Raw genomic sequence first — 23888 nt, 5'->3', positions numbered from 1 at the left:
ATCCATGATCATGATGATATAATAATACATTCAATTATAAAGCACATAAATTCACATCATAAATATTCTGTGCGCTAAAAGAACACAATAATTTTAAAGGTAGTAGTGTAGGAACAAGTGGGTCTTTAGTTGAGATTTAAAGGAAGAGAGACTGGAGGCAGTTTTGAGATATTCTGGGAGATTGTAATAAAGAAGTCAAGGACATATGATTCTGAGACTGAACCTACTTGAGGACTGACTTCAGGCTTGTCGTTGCAGGGACAAAAGATGGAGCAGCCAGAGAGGTTGATGTTGCTGAGGACCAGAGATCTGCGTCGCTGTCGGTGGCAGGTCAGCTGATCTTCACTGAGAATGTACCATCTTGCCTTCCACTTGTTGTTAGGAGCCTGAAAATTGTCGGTGGATATCAGCATGATATCAATGCTCAGAATTAAGGGGGACCTTAGGAACGTGACAATAGATCCTATTCAGTGAATGAAATAGTTTTGAAATACGGCAGGTCAGGTGGGCTAGCTAGCCTGCAACTGAAACTGGCCAGTTGCAAATTTCTATTCGTTAAATATGTGATAGTGAATTTGTCCTGAAATTTAACCGTGCAGCGGTAGTGATAAAGTAAACCCAGCTAACAAAATCATGACCCAAATATTATGAAGGGTCAACAGTCATGAATTTCAGCAGTCCCTTACACTGTTACAGCCTGCATTTTATTTTGTGCTGTAACCATTGGAAATGAAACATAACCAGATTTAATTGACAGGTTTACAATGCACATAAATATAAAAATATTACAGATTTTGTACTTTTAGGTATTAAATCAATATGTATCAAATAATCAAGATCATGATTTATTTTCGAACATTTTCGATGTTATTATAAACTGAACTGACATCAAGATGTGTTGCTCCAAAACTTTTGGATCGAATGGAATTCATTCTTACACTACCTGTAGTTCTACAAAACATACAGAGGATTTTCAGTCATGAAAATGACAAAAACTGACTCGCTACATGCTCACTACAGGAATTGACTCTTAAGCCAAATAAGTATCTAGCATTCCCCTCAAATCTGTGAATTTTGATCCCAGACCTTTCACCCGTGAAGGTCCGGGTTAGAATGAATCATCAGCAACCCATGCTTGTCGTAAGAGGCGACTAACGGGATCGGGTGGTCAGGCTCGCTGGCTTGGTTGACACATGTCATCGGTTCCCAATTGCGCAGATCGATTCTCATGCTGTTGATCACTGGAATGTCTGGTCCAGACTCAATTATTTACAGACCGCCGCCATATAGCTGGAATATTGCTGAGTGCGGCGTAAAACTAAACTCACTCACTCACTCACCCAGACCTTTCATTCACTACTGGGATTCAGAAACCAACAGGTTACAGAGTTCAAGAAGTGACCCCAACAGCCACTTACACTAGTTGTCTCACAGTGTGGCTCTCACTGCCAGTGGTAGGTTATGTCGCTGTTAACATGGGTCCTGATCCAGAAACTTTACGACTTGTTGTAACTCTATAGTTAACCATAAGCTTACGAATGTCGAATGTCGTAGTGCTACAAATGCTTTGTGGGTCAGGACCCAAACCCGTTACCATGGTTACTCTTCCAGTATGTGTTCAGCCGTTATGTCAGTGATAATGGCACTATGACTTAGAAAGTCACCAAGGCTAATTAGAGTATTTTCTTGAGTATAGTGCACACTTATCTATAGCAGCCTGTGAAGATCTGGCTTAGAATTACAACCCATGCTTGTCGTAAGAGGCGACTGATGGGATCAGGTGGTCAGGCTCGCTGACTTGGCTGACACTAGTGTTGGGAATCGGAAACCAAATCCACTATCGATTATCAGAGGACTTGTGGTGAACGATTATCGAATATTATCGAAATATATGTACATTTTTAAAGTAATCAACAATTTTAAGGGTTTTCCACAGATTTTTTCTAATAAATGTTAATGGAATTATTCTGTTTATTTATACAACAAATATTTATCAGTATATCTCATTACATCCACAATAGATGCTAAATGTATTTGTAGACAGGTTCATAAATATTTACTGTAGTGATCATGGTGATGAATACGAAACTATGAATACAATGTACACAGCTTTACGCTGTTGAGCGTGTTTGTTCGTGAATATTCATCAAATATAATGGTTAAATTACTTCATTCAAGTAAGTTATACTACAACAACAAAATTCTGATTAATGGAAAATATGTTTTTTACAATCAATAATTATTTTTAATCCTTCGTTCGATTATTTTCGATCATCCGAACACCACTAGCTGACACGTCATCGTATCCCAATTGCGTAGATTGATGTTCATGATGTCAATCACTGGATTGTCTGGTCCAGACTTGGTTATTTACAGACCGCCGCCATGTATCTCGGATATTGCTGAGTGCTGCATTAATCAACAAATGGAGAACACAGCTGTGCACAGGTAGGAATGCACTATACATGACATAATGAATTTCTATATTACCCTTCCAACTCCCCCCCACGAAGACATTGTGTTCACATAACACAGAAAATACCATGTGAACAAATGTGGAGTAAGATAAGAAATTTAATCATGAATTATACTGTCTGTTAGAAAATGTGTTCATTGTACATCTGGAATCTAAACTATTTTATTAATTTATCCTTCATGCTATTCAATATTGTTTACATGAAACTGATAGTTGTGTTTTGTAGTATATATTGACAGTCTATGTGTCCCAGCTTCCACTGGTCCTACACTATTTCCACAGTGTTTAAGGTGCTGGCCCTAAAGGCTCTCAGTCTCATTTCATTCAGCTTAGGTTAAGACACAGTCTCACAACTTCAATACGTTCGGATACATCTTGTATTGTATATATAGAGGATATTATATGAGGGCCCATGTCATACTATGTTTATGACATGAGTGCCTAAATGTTGGTATTTCCCGAGCGAGAGCGAGGGATGTGCCGACACTTAGGCACAAGTGTTGTTAACATAGTATGATATGGACACGGATATAATATTCTGTTCATTACCGAAGTCGCAAAATTGAGGAAAATAAACCCAATTCTACTTTAGGTAATAAATGTGATAATGTTAACGCCCTTATTCATCTGAGGAAACAGGAAAACATTGTTTAGTTGCATTGTTTAGTAGCCTCAGTATTTTATATCTATTATAGTTCATATATGAAACTTGTCTCATTGATGATGCTAAATCTTCTCTAGTTTCAACAACTTAGATGTGTAAAAAGAAAATCAATTACAATTTCAGCTGCTCCAGGCATTTCACAATGTTTATGTTCAGGTCAAAATTTACGAACTATATGATAACTGGTAAACAGCAATTTTGCACACTATTGTATTTAAATCTGGGGACTGTAAATCTTCAGAACTTTTCATGTAAGGGACAGTTCATAATTTATGACTACGGGGGTGATGATGATTTTTATTGAGAAGCATGTACAATGTGAATGACCCCCCTAAAATGTATGTACTAAAAGTAAGTGACCCCCCTGCATGTCATGTACAAAATCAATGACCCCCTCCCATAATTTCTAAGCATAATTTTAAACATATTTTTATGTACAAAATTGATGACCCCCAGTATGTGTGTACAAAATTGGTGACCCCCAGCTCCCCAGAACAAAATGGGTGACCCCCTTAAAATCATCATTTTCACCCCACCCCAGCCATAAATTATGAACGGTCCCTAAGTGCAGTGACAATGACCCTTCAACTTTCACACTAAAGTGGAAGGGAGTCCCTGGGTATTAGTAAAAGATGGCTTCCATGTTGTTGAATAAATTGGATTCCCCTACACCATGAACAGCTTAATCTTTCAACGTAAGGGCTATCATAACAGCCCCTTGACCTTCACGCTAAGTTCTAACATGATCATGATGATAATCTGAATGACCATTCAGATAAGCTATGTTAATTGTCATCAGGGCGTAATTGTATTTGTATAGTGAAACATCCACTGAGAGCCTTCTCAGCTTATAGGTGAACTGGTCTGTGCTAATCTGGTACGTATTAGTCTTGATACACGATCAGTCATACAGTGTTTAAATTCTAGAGGTGTACCTATCAGTGTGCAAAATAGTTTTCAAGTTTTGCAAGCCAGTTGGGCTAGCTATGCCTGAAATAGTCTAAAAGTTACTAGCCCACAAAATAATTCACTAGCCTGAAATTTGAATGTACAATGTAGAAACTAATCAAAAGATTACCAAAATAGATGAGAATAAGATATTGTCATCATGGCACAGGTTTCATCATTAAGCTGCTAATATGATGAACATTTTAAATATTTTATCAGACCATAATCTTGCATGATTTAAAAGTGTATTATAACTTAACAAGTCGGAGAGAGTGATATATTTACAAAATGACCATATGAAAATTCACTAGCCAGTCGGGCCAGAGACTGTGGAGATTTACTGGCCCGACTGGATTTTTACTAGCCACAGGCTAGCGGGCCTGTGGCTATTTCGCACACTGGTACCTATAACGTGGGGCCAGGATATGATATGCATCCCCATATGGATGCAATACGATTTGCATCCTAATACAGTACTTTTATTTCATCCCAATACAGTACTTTTATTTCACAAGTGCACATTTTTCCCTTTTTGTAGGTGACTCAGAACCCTGAATCATCTCAAGAAGCAATGAAAAGAAAATGCAGGTCCGAAACGTAACGGTTAAGGGACACTTAACGATTCTGCTATTAATAGTAAACAGGAAAATACTAGAAAAGTTATGTAAGCTGGTTTTTGAACAGTTTCTGTTGATATTCAGATGTTGTACATCTTGATGACTTGTGTATCATATGTACTGTATTGAATACAGGGGTTGCAATTTGATGCATTGTTAGCCTATAAAAAAATAAATAAATAAATAAATAAATAAAAAATGTAACAAAAAATAAAATAAATAAAAATAAAGCATCATTACACCACTGTGAAATGCTATCACAAAAACTGATGAGTTTGAACCTCCTGGGGTAAAAAGAAGGAAACGATTCATTTCCAGTACAAAGGCTATGTATCTGGTTCTGAAACCAAGCTGATCATTTTACCGCTAGTTTCTATATCAGCTACAACAACTTCCAATATAAGAGGGGGCGGTGGGGTAGCCTAGTGGTTAAAGCGTTAGCTCGTCACGCCGTAGACCCGGGTTCGAATCCCCACATGGGTACATTGTGTGAAGCCCATTTCTGGTGTCCCCAGCCGTGATGTTGCTGGAATATTGCTAAAAGCGGCGTAAAACCAAACTCAGTCAGTCAGTCCAATATAAGAGTGTAGTGTACTACCACGATTCTGGACAAACTGAAACAGGGACAGGGACCCCTTCAGCATAAAACCTGTGGGTTCAGTTTCAAAACACATGGGGCCACACACTGAGAAATCACATAAAAATTAAACCCATGCAGTTTGTTGATACAGAATCCTGTTAGTCATACACAGGATGTTTGAGATGGAATCTTCCTGACATGTGTAACATACTGCAGTACCAACAACATCCAACATCCAACATCTTATATTTAGCCTCAACAGCTTGTAGGTGATCACTGACAATAGCATGTTTCTTAAAGATACTCTTTCTAATATTAGAACTTACCTTTGTCTTTGAATTAGATTTTATGCAGTTTTATACACAGCTGACAATCAGTGACATGTTGTAGTATTTCTTTATGAATTACTTCAACCATATGCAGTAAAGTGAGTGAGTGAGTTGGATGTTATGCCTCTTTTAGCGATAAAATGGGCTTTACACATTGTACCCATGTGGGGAATCGAACCCAGGTCTTACTCTTAGGCGTGACGAGCGAACGCTTTAACCACTAGGCTACCACACAGCCCCATCACTAACTAGATGTGCACTCACTGCACAGTAAAATAACTATTACCGGTATACCATGATTTGAAATACTTGTAAGCACATACCACAAAATGTTTGGAATATACCAGTACATTTCATTTACATAAGACTTGAAATATTAGTATGAAAAAAAACAAGTCTCATACTAGTGATAAAAAAAGTGAAATTATTGGCAGTTTCCTTTATTTAATGCATCTATTACTCTATGCAACATTCAAAACAAATATGAAGTGTAACCCATTACATATGAAAAAAAGTGCTCTATGTCCTGCTTTGCATTAATACTATGCGCTAATCAACAAAAAAATTCGAGAATCACGCAAGGCCGCTGCCTTGGCAGAACACTGACAGAGGTAACAATATATATATTCATACCACTTGATACATTTGTCAAGAAGCGGCGCAGTTTGGTAGCAGACAGAACCACTGGTAAATCTACACAATAAAAATCTTTGTATTTTGTACCATACATTATGTACATTGGTATGTTATTAAAATGAGTGAGTGAGTAAGTTTGGTTTTACGCTGCTTTTAGCAATATTCCAGCAATATCATGGCGGGGGACACCAGAAATGGGCTTAACACATTGTACCCATGTGGGGAATCGAACCCGGGTCTTCGTCATGATGATTATCTCAGTGAATGCTTTAACCACTAGGCTACCCCACCGCACCTATTAAAATGAATTAAAATGAATTAACATGATCAAGAAGGAAATATTATTTTCACATTTTACAATGTTTTAATTGCACATTTGAAACATACAGAAAGTTAACACTGTCGGCAGATATGATTATTAGTAGTCATAGATTATTATACTGATTACTGGTACTCGAGTAATTTTGTGTCCAGTACATATCATGTTAGTTTTATTGGCATTTTAACAATGGTTGCATGATTCACCTTGACCATGGTCATCCTGTGGCATTTAATGCTTTTGTAGTCAGTGAATGATTACAGTGTTGTAAATGTAGAATATTTGCTCGTGAAAGCTTCTCTTAAATATGTACAATTGCGAAAACACAATTTTTCCTTTATCATGAAAGTTACGGAAACACATTTACTAGATATTTCATGAGGTATTTAGAACAGCATTGTTTTCATTCATGATAGAACTTAAATGTAGAGTGGACACACTTTCAACAGCCTATTGTTATATTCTGGTGAGAACTTGCCAGCTGACAAATTCTGTTGATTTTCCACAATTACATGTGCATATAATTGCACAAAACAAAACTAGGAATAAAAGTGAACACATAGATTAGTCTATTTTCTAAAACACTGCATAACAGTTCGCGTGTCAAGTCTCCTTGACCATGATGATGCATCTACATGCTCTGCAAGGACCTTTAAGATCATGTTACTGTCATCAAGATAGACAGAATTTGACCTGACTTATCATTGCTAGTCATTAGGTAAATTGAGAGTATTTCAGCACATGAAACATGTATAAACATGACAAATGCCAATTAATAGACCGCCTCCGTGGTGTAGTGGTTAGAGCGTCCGCCTGGAGTGCGGAAGGTTGCGGGTTCGATCCCCTACCGCGTCATACCAAAAGACGTTAAAATATGGTACTTGTTGGTCCCTGCCTGGCTCTCGGCATTAATGGGTACAACAAGGACTGGTCGGCTCGGAATCAGTATAATGTGTCTGAGTGGGGTATTCATGCTTCACTGCGACATGGTATCTCAGTGGGCTAGCACCATAAAACCAGCTTCAGTCTGGGCTAGTACACAGCACGCATGCACGTCGTCATATGAGCGAAATATACTCAAGCACAATGTTAAACCCAATTCCACCACCACCACCAATTAATAACAAGTGACTTGAAAATGATAAAGGAAGGAGATCTGATTGTGCTGTAAGCATAGTAAGTACAACATGGAGTGAGTGGGCTTGGTTTTATGCCGCTTTTAGCAATATCCCAGCAATATCACAGCGGGAGACACCAGAAATGGGCCTCACACATTGTAGTAAATTGTACCCATGTGGGGAATCAACAATCCAGGTATTTGGCGTGACGAGCGAATGCTTAAACCACTGGACTACCCCACCGCTCCAAGTACAACATGGTGTTTGTGGTGGTGTGAGGTGTATGTGTGAGTGAGTGAGTGAGTGAGTGTGTGAACTGGATTTTATAGAACTTTCAGCAATATCAGGGAAGGGTAAACCAGAAATGGACTCCACACATTTTACCCATGTAGGGAATTGAACCCAGGCCTTCCACATGACGAGCGAACGCTTTAACCATGAGGCTACCCGACCACCCCATCATGTATGTTGATTACGTAACTTTCGTCTGAGGCTGACATTAACTTCCATGACACGTGACTGACACTACACCACGTCCATCATATGAAACACTCAACTACACAATGCTGCTGGTCAAGGTGTGTTGCCTGTGGCTGTTATATATCTCACAGCTGGACATGTGCTGAACTGATAGCTTTAGTGTGACTTTAACATGTTTAAGGACCCGTGGGTTAGAATTGGTCTTCAGCAACACATGCTTGTATTAAGAAATGACTAACAGGATTGGGTAGTTAGGTTTGCGGACTTGGTTGACACGTCATTGTATCCCAATGGATGCTCATGCTGTTGATCACTGGATTGTCAGGTCCAGACTCGATTATTTACAGACCACCGCCATATAGCTGGAATATTGCTGAGTGCGTCATTAAACAACCAACAACCCAACTGACTTTAAGGCCAGAACCATTCCGTCTCTTGATTCACAGATCCTTAGGCCCAAATTGGTGGGATGAAAAAAACAACAACAAACTTTGGAGAAGAACAATATTTCCCAGTTAATATGCTATGTACTTAGAACAACTGCAAGAAACAACACTTCTTGAGGCCATAAATCAGACCAAGCTTGACATGTCACATTCAATGACAAATCACCAACTGTGTCAGGAAGTTGTATTATTTCAGTCACTTTCTGAAGTAGACAGTCATCTTGTTTCTGATCGTTTATAAATCATTCTGCTTAAACCTAACAATAACCAGGTTAGACCAGGCGCCATTTTCAATTACTCATAAATGTGCGTATGACTTCAATCAGCAGGAAATGACTGGATTACAGCAATGCAGGAGATCCAGGAGTTATCTGATGAAATTATTTACTATTTTGCTGATGTAAAGTGACAATTTGGGATGAGTAACTTCAGATTCACTGAAAAATAAATCAATAGTTTAGTCATGTTACAATATGTTGATTCTTGTCAATGTACTTCATTTCTTTAAGATCTGTCGTTTTAAATTTTGTCAGATCTCAGGGAAACGTCAGCTTTATGGATCAGTAATTGGATATGAAAAAAGATGAAAACTGAAAGTAATTGTTTCTCACTTTCTGTTTGATATAAGATATCCTCTTGTAGAAGTTAAAACTTTTAGTAAAAGCTGTATCATTCCAGCTAAATGGTGGCAGTCTGTATATACAGAGTCTGGACACGACTGTCCAATGATTGACATCAGGAGCATCGATCTACGCATTTGGGACACATTGACATGAATCAACCAGTCAGCGAGCCTGACCACCTGATCCCGTTAGTCGCCTCTTACGACCAGCATGCGTTACTGAAGACCAATTCTAACGTTGATCTTCTTGGGTATCAACATTTTGGTGTAGAGTCTATCAATACACTTTGTATTACTCAGTGTGTCCTACACATACACACGCATGCACGTCGTCGTATGAGCGAAATATTCTCAAGCACGACGTTAAACCCAATTTCACCTCGCCTCACCTCAGTGTGTAACATCAATATCCTTTGTATTACTCAGTGTATAACATCAATAACCTTTGTATTACTCAATGTGTTACATCAATATCCTTTGCATTACTCAGTGTGTAACATCAATATCCTTTGTATTACTCAGTGTGTAACATCAATATCCTTTGTAGTAGTACAATTACTCAGTGTATAACATCAATATCCTTTGTATTACTCAGTGTATAACATCAATATCCTTTGTATTACTCAGTGTATAACATTAATATCCTTTGTATTACTCAGTGTGTAACATCAATATCCTTTGTATTACTCAGTGTGTAACATCAATATCCTTTGTAGTAGTACTATTACTCAGTGTATAACATTAATATCCTTTGTATTACTCAGTGTATAACATCAATATCCTTTGTATTACTCAGTGTATAATATCAATATCCTTTGTATTACTCAGTGTATAACATCAATATCCTTTGTATTACTCAGTGTATAACATCAATATCCTTTGTATTACTCAGTATATAACATCAATATCCTTTGTATTACTCAGTGTATAACATCAATATCCTTTGTATTACTCAGTGCACAACATCAATATCCTTTGTATTACTCAGTATATAACATCAATATCCTTTGTATTACTCAGTGTATAACATCAATACCCTTTCTATTACCAAGATTACTCAGTATATTACATCAATACCCTTTGTATTACTCAGTATATAACATCAATATCCTTTGTATTACTCAGTGCATAACATCAATATCCTTTGTATTACTCAGTGCATAACATCAATATCCTTTGTATTACTCAGTGCATAACATCAATATCCTTTGTATTACTCAGTATATAACATCAATATCCTTTGTATTATTCAGAGTATAACATCAATACCCTTTCTATTACCAAGATTACTCAGTGCATAACATCAATATCCTTTGTATTACTCAGTATATAACATCAATATCCTTTGTATTATTCAGTGTACAACATCAATACCCTTTGTATTATTCAGTGTATAACATCAATACCCTTTCTATTACCAAGATTACTCAGTATATAACATCAATACCCTTTGTATTACTCAGTATATAACATCAATATCCTTTGTATTACTCAGTGCATAACATCAATATCCTTTGTATTATTCAGTATATAACATCAATATCCTTTGTATTATTCAGTGCATAACATCAATATCCTTTTCATTACTCAGTGCATAACATCAATATCCTTTGTATTACTCAGTGCATAACATCAATCTAATAAAAATCAGACGTTGGTTCTCACTGTCGCAAAACAAAGATATTAGGACATCCATTATGGGTGGACCTTTTGTGAACTTTGAATGACCACTGAAATAACCATAATGTGAGATGACCCCATCTGAACTGATCAGCAGATCACACCAACACACCACATGACATCAACCATATGTGTTTTATCAGATTTCAGCTTTCCTTCCTTAAATATGTTAAAAATAGACCTTAGATGACAGAAAATGGATAAATGTATCAAAAGCAATGATACATGTGACACTAGACTCGTAAAAGTAATAGTTTTTGTCATTTGACTATTATAGGGTCATGAACAGCAGCTTAGCATAGTGATCTCCGAACAGTAGATCAATCTTTTGACAGGTAACTCCACACTGACCTCATCATGCTAATGTGCTATTCTTCACACAAATACATCACTGAAACAAATAAAATTACATCACTGAAACAAAAAAACTGATTTAATATCTTTGTGAGTGAGTGAGTGAGTATGGTTTTACGCCGCCTTTAGCCATTTTCCAGCAATATCACGGCCGGGGACACCAGAAATGGGCTTCACTCATTGTACCCATGTGGGGAATCGAACCCGGGTCTTCAGTGTGACGAGCGAACGCTTTAACCACTAGGCTACCCCACCGCCCCCCAATATCTTTGTGACTATGTTCATGATGTTAGTCAGCATAATGAAAACATGGACATGTCTATTGACATCATTATCTGTATGTTACTATATACTTCAAAACTGAATGACAAAGGCGCTCAAAATTTGGTTACAAATTTGAATATTTTTATTCTATCAGGCTTCCATATTTTTTTCTTCAGTGGTGGGACTAGACTGTCTCACAGTCCCTGAACCACATTATTTTCCTTACTGCCTACACCTCCCTACAATGCTAAATTGAAGCAAGTCTAGAGTCTTTCAGGTTCTGAATTTCCTTCTGACTGGGCTCCTTTTCAATTAAAATGGGATTATTTGTTAGATGTCCCTACCAAAATCATATGTATTCAGAGACTAAGTGTTAGTCTATGGAGAGACCAGCTCACATGGTTAATGCTGTGTTTCCTATTCATCGCATTTAGGGATGGGCTCTAACGACGAGTGATGATGTATTAACCAACCCTGTCCACTGAAAACGTATTGAGTCATGTCAATATGATTAAAATTCTATGATGTAACCAATAACAGTGATTAATCATGTCAGCATTCATAATTTCATACCTTAAAGGTCACATGCAACATAAAACACAACTTTTCAGATTCTGATACCTTTCGGTATGGACTTACTGAAACAAATCATCAAAAATGCAAATTCAGTTAATAAAGTTGAAAAATAACGCGATGAAAAAAACGCGCGAAATCAGAGTTCAAACGATTCACTGATTTTCCCCCAGCTGGGCTGCGTTGCGCTGGGCTGCGCTCATAGCACATGCGCACTGAAATAGGTTCACATAGCTTGGAAGCGGGTTGTCCGGTGAACACTCAGTGAAGGCTTTGGTGTGAGATATTTTTCTAATGTTGTGTTGATATTTCACAGGTGTGAGCTTTTTATATGTTACTGATTTAACTGTTTATATAATTTAATTTGTCTATTTTACCACACATTCTTCTTACTGAGTCACTTTCTCAGTTCGATACTTAAAAGCAATGTCATTATTTAGCGTTGACAGAATTTCTAACTGTGTTGAAGATATGTCGTCGTCACAGACAAAACTCAATGTCTGTTTTATTGACACCTATGTGTCTGCCCGCCTGTCAGCTAATGACAATATTCAATACACAACTTCGATCACTAACCACATGCAATTTGAACTTAACACCTATCAGGCTATATACCATAAACAAAACGCATTGATTTATGGCCCGAGTTCGGTCTCTGTCACATTATGTAATTGCACAGACAGGCAGGTGTGATACTTGTACACATGACATGTTATGATGTCTGTTGATTGCAAAATGTTATACACAAAAACTGAGCATGTATTTTCAAAGCCCAACATCTCTATATATACACACACAATGAGCCGTGAGAGCATCTGCAAATGAACCAGCCGTTACACTTGAGTGCACAATCACCCTCTCTGACTGGGTTCGGTATCCCGGCTGCTTCGTTCCTAGGGAAGTAAACCCAAGTACAAAATATTGCACTTTTGATTGCAATTGTATGCTTATAATTTTGTTTATATGTTTTTTTCATAATCAGCAATGTATATTATATGTCATGAATAAGTGATAATTGTGTTTGATTTTTTGGTTGCATGTGAGCTTTAACATACTTAGATTAGGTTTCACTGAGTGATTTTGCGGCAGTCAAACAATGGTCAAACTGCATTACGACATATGTTATCTGATTATTTCATAATGTTTTCAACGTTTTGATACTTTTCTGCAATGTCTGCACCATGTATACCATTCCCAACCTGCAAGGTATCTTCAGGACATGTATAAGGGATCGTTCATAATTTATGGCTAGGTGGGCGTGATGATGTTTTTAAGGGTGTGTGTGTTTTCACCCATTTTGTTCTGGCGAGCTAGGAGGGGGGCATCAATTTTGTGCACACATACTTGGGGGTCATCTATTTTGGACATAAAATATGTTTAATATTATGCTTAGAAATTATGGGTAGGGAAGGGGGGTAATTCATTTTGTACATGACATGCAGGGGGGTCACTTATTTTGTACAAAAATTTTAGGGGGGTCATTCACATTGTACATGCATCTCCTTAAAAATCATCATAATATCTTACACACACACGCACGCACGCGCACACACACACACACCGCCATAAATTATGAACGGTCCCTAAGTCAATGTCCTTGAGAATAAATCAGGGTTTCAGCATTACCTACAAAACTAGAGTTCCCCATCACCCCCACTTTTAAAGGGTCCTTACTGAAAATATGAGAGTCCTGTGAAGTAATGCAATACTATACTGTGTAGCATACTGTGCTGTAACATTTAATCTTTACTTTAATCACAAGTACTTCATATTGCTCCTGAAATATCTGGTACAGTGAATATTGTTGTGCATGCCTGGAGATACAAGCTCTTTAGATTTCTGCATTCATTCTATATGTTTGAACAAACTGGATGCATAGTTCTGTGTTGTGTGAAACCCTTAAAAATCAATACCTTTCATTTATCATAAATAACCATGTTTTGTAACTGTGTGGTAACAGCAGGGATTAATTCAGGAATCCATACTGCCATTGCTTGGCAAACTGGAAAAAATCATGAGCTTGTTCCAAACTGAGACTCTTTAAAAGATCATATTTTCAAACTGACTGACTGAGTTAGGTTTTACGCCGCTTTTAGCAATATTCCAGCAACATCACGGCGGGGGACACCAGAAATGGGCTTCACACATTGTACCCATGTGGGGATTCGAACCCAGGTCTTCGGCGTGACGAGCCAAGGCTTTAACCATTAGGCTACCCCACTGCCCCTCATATTTTCAAAAGGTAGAGATAATCATCTCTTTAATATTGGACACTAACATTTAAAGAAAATAGACTGATTAATGTAAAATTTATCGTCAAACCTCTTCCTCTGTATTGGGTTGAAAACCGGCGTCAGCTATTTATCTATGAAGCATAAAATACATTGCTACCTCACTGAAATACAATCAAGGAAGCTTGGAAATTACCGAGTGCCTGTGATATTGAATTAATTGCGAGGACCAGCGCATTCCTGTTCGCAACAGACTGTTATCCTCTTCATGGTTATGTGGAAGTTAGAATAATTTATCTATTTCCCACAAATATTCTGATTTACTAATCATGCAATTCAAGTGCAACGTGTCAATATGATATGCCAATATGGCCACTTTACAATAATTAAATTATTGAACACAGTAATGACAGCTACAAATTGAATTAATTCACATAATAGCTTAGCTTGGTGGGGATTGAAAGTTACACAACAGCTGCAACAGTTTCATACTGTAGAACAACAGAACAAGGACATTTTGTACGAAACACAGAGGCAGACAACAATATTTAAACAACAGCTGTTCCTAGCTGATACTGACGTGCTTGAAGTGGTGCCAAGATAGGCACCTGGTTTCACAGTTACCAGACTGGCACAAAATCAAGATGGTTATTCAGTATAAAAGATGGCTATTCAGTATAAACGAGTAACAGTTAGCATAACAGTAAACATAAAGCTTGTTCATGACACCAGACACCATGTATTATATGGTCTCTGATGACACTGTCTAAAATTCAACAGGATACATGACTAATCTTGACATTTTTGTTTTTGAGTCAACAAGAGTTTATCGTATTTATGTGCTGTTTCTAACTCCGAAGTGATTACAAAAATAGATCAAGGACAAGTTAAAATATTCTATTTATACTTCACACCACTGAAATTTGCAAACCCTGTTTTATTACTGAGACGACGACATGACATGATATGGGATTTGATCACCGGAAGTCATCGACAAAAACACCAGATGACAAAAATTGATTTCAAATAAAAAACGTAATTAAGTCTCCACGCTCCTTGCACTATGCATGTTAAACACTTACTTGAGAGAGCAGATATCCAGATCTGAGGCTGTAATTTTCCTTATCCATTGTAAACGCAATGCCTTCAAGTTGTCATTTCAATGTTTATCTTGACTAGTTCTCGTAAACTCCACTAGATGTCGCATCGAGAGTTACGCCCCTTTAAACTAAAATACGGAGCCACTTGCATGCATGGGTTTACAGCCGGGAAAATCATTCAAATACATCCTCCAACACTGAAGAGATTTTTCATTGACCATGTTTTACTAATGATTAAAATCGATATACATTCATTTGCTTTGAGTCTCTAGTTCCAAAGTGAAAACAATGACAGTATTCTTCTGAAAGACTTTTATAAACATCGAACATTTTGCCAGGTACAATATCAGATATAATACCAGAGACCATATACTGTTTTTATTATATGGTTTCTGATGGTACTAATAAATATACGGTTTTCCACCGTTTTAAGCATTATTCTTACAATAATAAGTCCTGGGAAAATTTTGATTAATTAAGCAGCATGAAAACGTTCCAGCATGAAATTAAATTCAATCAGTGTAATAAAAAATGGCAAAGACGAATAACATTGGTAGAACTGAGACAAATTCTTTGGGTATTTGAAAAGTAAATGTTGAAGACAGGTTTAATTTGAAAAAAAAAATCAATTGATGCGCGAGGAAATTAGACATTTAAAAAACAAAATGAGATGACAAAGTTCTCGAAAAGGTCAGGATTCGTCTTTATGAAGGGTGTGGCGTTGATGGTAGATATATGCCATTACAATAAGTTTATTCTCCAAATTTATTCACTTCCATTGAGGAACTATACATATTTCACGTGGACTATTGATAACAGAAGAATGTAACTCATTTCTTATTTACAATTTCGAGTGACTGAGTTTAGTTTTACGCCGCTTTTAGCAATATCTTGTCATTCACATTGTACATGCTTCTCCATGAAACCACCCCACCCACCCCCACCCCAGCCATGAATTATGAACGGTCCCCAAAGCATATACACGCCCTAAAATACCCCACAATACCAATGCCATGAAATTACTTGAGAAAGATAAGAAAGCGTCGACATTATTGTAGCCATATAACCATACATTATATAGAGGATGGTGAAACAAAAGTACTTTTATAAAAACAGTGTACTAGTATTTCATATAAGGAAAATATTATTCGTCGACATGCAACTGCTGCTCACACGTACACCACATGCACACACAATACCATGGTAACATACACACGCAATACCATGGTAACATACATACGCAATACCATGGTAACATACACACGCAATACCACGGTAACATGCACATGCAATACCATGGTAACATACATACGCAATACCATGGTAACATACACACGCAATACCATGGTAACATACATACGCAATACCATGGTAACATACATACGCAATACCATGGTAACATGCACATGCAATACCATAGTAACACCACTGCTGATAATTACTGTGGCGTGTTGAGCCTTTTTTAGCTATATTACTTACAGATATTTAGATAGTAATGTTTTGATCCTGTGGCAGGAATGATTTGGTGCCATGACAATGTAAATAAATACCATATCTACCAAACTCAAGTTTAAATTTAATAACGATTTTATATCGATTCCATTTATTTCGGGAAATGCGTTTCCATCCTAGTACAGAATCACTGTAGAGTAAAATCTAGGGGGAGTAATTTAACCTTGAAATACAGGCCTTGAACACGAACCTTGGATAGTTTTAACCATAAACAGTTATGGTTAACTCAATCACACGTTTTTGTACGTCTATAAAACAAACTGCTGTTTCCTAGTATTTACATTAGAATAGACGTTATATATGTGCTCAACAGTGTTGTGTTTTTCCATGATGCCTATTTGCTATTCCACAAGTACATTATTTTTCCGAGCTCAAACGACTACGTTTAGTTTCGAAAATTTGAGTATAATATGCCGTTTATTTTGACAGTCTAAAGTAAACTTAGGCTCAGTATTATTCGTTACGCCGCATGAACCATATAGCTTCAGTAGCATCTGAATGATGTTAAATTGAGTGAGTGAGTTTAGTTTTACGCCGCACTCAGCACTATTCCAGCTATATGGCGGCGGTCTGTAAATAATCGAGTCTGGACCAGACAATCCAGTGACTAATAATACGAGCATCGATCTGCGCAATTGGGAACCGATGACATGTGTCAACCAAGTCAGCGAGCCTGACCACCCGATCCCGTTAGTCGCCTCTTACGACAAGCATGGGTTACTGAAGATCAATATTCTAACACGATCATAAACTTCGTTGTTTAACGGTTAAAGTTTGTTTGTTTGTTCGTTGTTGAGCACCGCACTTAGCAATATTCCAGTTATATATTTGAAAATAATCGAGGCTGGACCAGACAATCCAGTGATCAACAGCATGAGCATCAATCTACGAAATTGGGATACATGTACCAACATGTGTGTGCTGGCGATTAGGTGCTTGACTCTGAGGGTTCGAATCCCGGATGGGACTCAACCCAAACAGGTACTGGAATGTGTACTTTCTAAGAAAGTGTGATCCCAAATCTAACATTATGTTACATGTATCAACCAAGTCAGCGAGCCTAAACACTCGAATGAGTGAGTGAGTTAGTAAGGTTTTATTCCGCATTTAGCAATATTTCAACAGCATTAGAAATACGCTTAACACACTGAAAATCGAACTCGGGCTTTTGACATGATGAGTTAATGCTTGAACCACTAGGCTACCCCACAGCTCTTGTTCAGCTCTGACTGCTGGTTGAAGCTTATGACATTGTGGATATTATATTCATTGTCGATATTGTTCCCGAGTCATATGAGTTAGACGCTGCATGCTTTCCGTGTTTGAAACTCACACTGAATTAATGAGCCGAGGTCAGTGTAGGACTCCATGTCTTTGTTTGTATTCCTGATGCGTATATATAAAAAGTGTTCCTTTCTTATCGGTTTTGTTTCTACAAATGTTCAAAAAGTCTGAATTATTTATCTGGCAAAAAGCTTTCTCCTAGCATCTAGTCGTACATACATTGATTCATTAGAAAATGTTGTGTTTAATATAGTTAAAGACATGTCAAAACAAATGTCAAAACAATATAGAAAAGTTGTATATTTCAAGGCAGGTGTTCAGACAATAAGTCACGTGATTGTGTGATCGTCGCATCAGCCAATCAGAGGCCATTTCCGCTGCACGGACTTTTGAAGAGCGTTCTTTTCAGACGACAATATGGATGCAATTGACATTGGAAAGGAATTATCTTCATGTTGTAAAACGGTTTGACGAATTTGTCTACAACAACTTTTAGAAACAAGATGATTTTTCCAATCTAGTGATTCTTTCAACAGCAAAACCTGGAATGCGTTCGACAGACAGGAATTTGGTATTGGATAATGTAGATGCCAACATGGATTTACATGAACTCTTTTTCTTGGATTGTGTTGATGAATTTTACTGGCAAACACAGGATTATTACAGGAGAGGATAATGCTCTGTTCGGAGGAGAGGATAATGCTGTGTTAGGAGGAGAGGATAATGCTCTGTTCGGAGGAGAGGCTAATGCTTTGTTGGGAGGAGAGGCTAATGCTCTGTTCGGAGGAGAGGCTAATCTCTGTTCGGAGGAGAGGCTAATGCTTTGTTGGGAGGAGAGGCTAATGCTCTGTTCGGAGGAGAGGCTAATGCTCTGTTCGGAGGAGAGGATAATGCTCTGTTCGGAGGAGAGGCTAATGCTCTGTTCGGAGGAGAGGCTAATGCTTTGTTGGGAGGAGAGGCTAATGCTCTGTTCGGAGGAGAGGATAATGCTGTGTTCGGAGGAGAGGATAATGCTGTGTTCGGAGGAGAGGCTAATGCTTTGTTGGGAGGAGAGGATAATGCTGTGTTCGGAGGAGAGGCTAATGCTTTGTTGGGAGGAGAGGATAATGCTGTGTTCGGAGGAGAGGCTAATGCTGTGTTCGGAGGAGAGGATAATGCTCTGTTGGGAGGAGAGGATAATGCTGTGTTCGGAGGAGAGGCTAATGCTCTGTTCGGAGGAGAGGCTAATGCTCTGTTGGGAGGAGAGGCTAATGCTCTGTTCGGAGGAGAGGCTAATGCTCTGTTCGGAGGAGAGGATAATGCTGTGTTCGGAGGAGAGGTTAATGCTCTGTTCGGAGGAGAGGATAATGCTGTGTTCGGAGGAGAGGCTAATGCTTTGTTGGGAGGAGAGGCTAATGCTCTGTTCGGAGGAGAGGCTAATGCTCTGTTCGGAGGAGAGGATAATGCTCTGTTCGGAGGAGAGGATAATGCTGTGTTCGGAGGAGAGGATAATGCTCTGTTCGGAGGAGAGGCTAATGCTCTGTTCGGAGGAGAGGCTAATGCTGTGTTCGGAGGAGAGGATAATGCTCTGTTCGGAGGAGAGGCTAATGCTCTGTAAGGTATGTGTTTTTATTGCACTTTAATCACTCATATCATTTAAGTCATCGTTATGAAGGAACGAATTCTAACAATGTTTGTTGAAACAGCCGTAATTAATTTTTCTCTCAATGTACCAGTGTGTTCAAACTTGATTACCAAATGTTTGTCGTCAAGCCACGACAACCAGAAAACAATAACTCTCAACCTTTTAAGTGTATCGGTTCAATCATTCTACATTTTTCTTGTTTTATGAGTGAGGCGGTTGGGTAGCCTATAGCGCTTAAAGCTTTCACTCGTCATGCCGAAGATCCGGGTTCGATTCCCCACATGGGTACAATGTGTGAAGCCCATCTCTGGTGTTCCCGCCGTGATATTGTTGGAACAGTGCTAAAAGCGGCGTAACACCAAACTCACTCACTCCTTCAGGCAGGTAATTTTTTCCCCATTTGATCTACCTTTTAGCAGTGTTGTCCAAGGACACTATAGTCAATATACGCCAAAGGGTTGTGTAGCCAATTTACTAACCAGTTGTTTTCCAACGGTTGTTGGATATATCCGTATATACTTGCTTCTTTGGTTCCCCTGCCCAGTGGTTTAGCTGCTTCAGCTCCGAATAGTGTATATACCCGAGATAGTCGACAATACCAACCCCAATGATAAACAAATGTGCATTCGATCCCTCTAAGGTTGTAGGCAAACTATTCACTGGCATTAAGTTTATGCATGTAGACACATGGACTCTCACGTTAATGTTCCAACATCACAAGAATATGGAAGATGCAGGTGTGTGATTTTCTGTTAATTGTTTTATCTATAGATTTGGATTGTTGGTGAAAACCCTGGTTCTCGGTGTGAAGTCCACCCCCTGTAACTGATATATACTTATGCCAATAATGGTTGTCACCCACACACACACACACACACCTATCACACCTAAACCCCCACCCCCTTCCAATTAAAAAAATTGAACGGAGTGACATCCATTATTGGCATGAGTATATAAACTGAAATATACACTTACATGTCATTACTCGTTAAGTAGCAGCAGTAGCAGTAGTAGTGGTAGTAGTGGTAGACGTAGTAGGAGTAGTAGTAGTTGTAGCAGTAGTGGTGGCGGAGGTGGCAGTAGTAGTGAGTGTGTGAGTGCGAGTTGGGTTTTACGCCGCTTTTAGCAATATTCCAGCAATATCACGACGGGGGACACCAGAAATGGGCTTCACACATTGTACCCACATGGGGAATCGAACCCGGGTCTTCGGCGTGACGAGCGAACGCTTTACCACCAGGCTACCCCACCGCCCCGGTAGTAGTAGTAGTAGTAGTAGTTGTAGCAGTAGTGGTGGCGGAGGTGGCAGTAGTAGTAGTAGTAGTAGTAGTAGTAGTAGTAGTAGTAGTAGTAGTATTTGATCGCGATTAATAACCATGCTTATGGAAGTTGAAATCGTGAATGTAGATTTCCTATGTGTTTTGTCGCTTTTAACACTCTGCCAGTTTAATTAAAATACTGTTCAAGTTTATCTAATTTACTGTTTACAGGCATTACGCTGCGACGACCACGTGGCCTCGGTTACACAGTCCTAAGAAGAAAGTTGACCAACATTGCTGGGAAGATGTCATGCCTCTCCTTCACCTTTCATCTTCTTCCCGGTAGGTCCGCTGGTTCCGGTAGTATCAGAGTGACCCGCTGAAGGTACTGAACGAATGAGTGAACGCCATTTTACATCGTTTTCGATATAGGTATGGTTCCTGGGGCCCTCCCAACATAACGATCGCCAATACACGCACATCTGTGAGTACTAGGGGTGGGAAACAGGCCTATCCTTGTCGTAAGAGGAGACTGAATTTATTCGGTGGTCAGATCCAGTGACGTGGTTGATGCATGCCATCGCACCCCAGCTGTGCGGATTGTTGCTCGATATCAGTCACTGGATTGTCTGGTTTAGACTCGAGTGGCTCGAATATTGAGTTTGGCGGAAAACAACTGCAATGATATACGGTATGGACCGGACCAAACCCAGGATCACACAATCGTGTGACTGATAGTGTGGTCAACACCCTTTCCTTGTTGAGATTACTTCCAATACTTGAGAGCTGAGGGTCAACATACCTAGAGGATGAATTGTCATATGAGCATCGCTGTGACTTATCTTCCCCGAAAAGCTTACATTCTTTAACGATTTTAGAGTCATTGGAAGTTGATACACATCGATATTAAGTAAGCCATTGTTCAGAATCGGTAATGGTAATTATGTAATAAATGGATGCAGATACCCTTTTCACAGCATTGATATCTTGCACATATGTAAGCATTCTCGCTCACGTTTCCACTATCTTAATTATACCTTATATCTTCTTTTGCGTTTTGCGGTGTTTTTACCAAATTCTGCTTCCTTGGAGAATACTTGATTCTGATTGGTCCAGGTGATAAATTACAGGTGATCAATTACCACTACATGTTTTACGGGACATTTACCGCGCAATAGTCCGCACATCGTTTATATAAATGCTTAAAACCATAAAAAATTGGAAATAGATGCTTAATACATATAATCTGTCCAATAGACTGAATAAGAATTGATGAATCTTTAAATCTCGCTGACCTTTGATGTAGGTACGGGGGTTGACCGCAAGGAACTCATGGTAGGTGATTCAATAATGCATTTATGTAAAATTGGCATACTGATAAATATACTCATGCCAAAAATGGTTGTCACCTGTTTTATCACACCGGCCAATGAACGATCGCGTCAGCAGTTGACAGTTTAAACAACACATGAGCATACCGTCCGTCAAGCAGGTCACATATTGTCAATACATAACGCCAACGCCAGTGTATAAACAGTTTCGATCAGCCACCGAACCAGATTTTCATTGGTTGTAAAAAATAGATATAATCATATGAATGGATCGCTTTGAAAATGAGTTCCTTTACTGACGACCGGGCCAAACGGCGGATTCTTTACTGACAACAGTAGTAGTAGTAGTTGTAGTAGTAGTAGTAGTAGTAGTAGTAGTAGTAGTTGTAGTAGTAGTAGTTGTAGTAGTAGTAGTGGCAGCAGTAGCAGTATCGGGTACGACCCACACGGTGTCCGTGATTCTTTACTGACAACTTACATCAGTAGTAGTAGTAGTAGTAGTAGTAGTTGTAGTAGTAGGAGTAGTAGTTGTCGTAGTAATAGTAGTAGTAGTAGTAGATAGCAACAACAGCAACAGTCTAGTAATATGTATTTTCGATACATTGATGGCACAGTAGAAATGGAAATAGATAATCCTTGGTAAATCTGATACATGGTAAGAACGTATGTACACTGGTTTATGATGCTTAAGATTTGGAGATTTTACGCGCGCTTTCCGACATGATGCGTCGCACATAACTTTATGATGTCAGTTCATAACTACTCAGAATTGTCGATCTGACGACCAAGGTGCCTGGACATGGGTTATACACTACAACTGTCCGTGGGCTCCATTCTGAGAAAGCCATGTGATGCTGGACTTTCCCTGTGAAGAATGTGGTCAGTAGATATAGGGGGTGTATTTTGATGGTCAAATGTTCCGAGTAGTGGGGAAAGTATAACTCTCCGCATGCATGGTGAAGTGTAGGAATGAGTTGCGGGTGCTGTCCACACCCAATGATACGCCAGTTACCGTAGACAAGCAGTTGTAGCGTCAGCTGAGGTCGTCTGTAGATCGTGTTGTATAAATATGTAAATTACTTGTTTTTGTAAATATTGATTGTCCGTGTGTTTTCAGACACGTCGAATGCCAGCAAATAATTTAGACAGTCTTTTGTGTGTCAAAGCTATGCATCGCGGATGTATGCTTTTTGTATCTAAATGATCTTCAAATAATTACCTGTGTCACCCTAAGTACGCAAACTGTAATGATATAAGGTATATAGGTAAACGTATGTTATAGACATAAATAACAAACACCTATGATATTTCAATGCTATTTTGACTTTAAGCTAAGTGGAATCTGGCTAGGAAATATTCGAGACTTGTTATTCTCTAGCGTTGACGTTTATCATTTACACAGGTTCTATACATGCACATACGTTTACAACAAATATTTCAT

General features: G+C 38.6%; 2 protein-coding genes across 2 annotated transcripts in view; one reads left to right on the top strand and one right to left on the bottom strand.

The window, feature by feature from the left end:
- The window catches only part of LOC124276564 (pleckstrin-2-like), a 34499-nt gene extending 18947 nt beyond the window's left edge, over nucleotides 1-15552 (bottom strand). The window contains 2 exon segments of the mRNA XM_046712205.1: nucleotides 228-386; nucleotides 15420-15552. Coding sequence (XP_046568161.1) covers nucleotides 228-386; nucleotides 15420-15467 — 207 coding nt within the window. The 5' untranslated portion in view covers nucleotides 15468-15552.
- Nucleotides 15553-18291: 2739 nt separating this feature from the next.
- On the top strand, nucleotides 18292-19830 carry LOC124276507 (S-antigen protein-like). Its single transcript, XM_046712138.1, has 2 exons — nucleotides 18292-18301; nucleotides 19043-19830. The coding sequence occupies exons 1-2, from the start codon at nucleotides 18292-18294 to the stop codon at nucleotides 19828-19830; spliced, it is 798 nt and encodes a 265-aa protein (XP_046568094.1).
- Nucleotides 19831-23888: the final 4058 nt, after the last annotated feature.

The sequence above is a fragment of the Haliotis rubra genome, unplaced genomic scaffold, assembly GCF_003918875.1.
Source record: "Haliotis rubra isolate DU_JTF1 unplaced genomic scaffold, ASM391887v1 Scf21, whole genome shotgun sequence".
Taxonomy (NCBI): domain Eukaryota; kingdom Metazoa; phylum Mollusca; class Gastropoda; order Lepetellida; family Haliotidae; genus Haliotis; species Haliotis rubra.
Note: the sequence above shows the minus strand (reverse complement) of the source record. Positions and strands in the feature narration are given on the sequence as shown.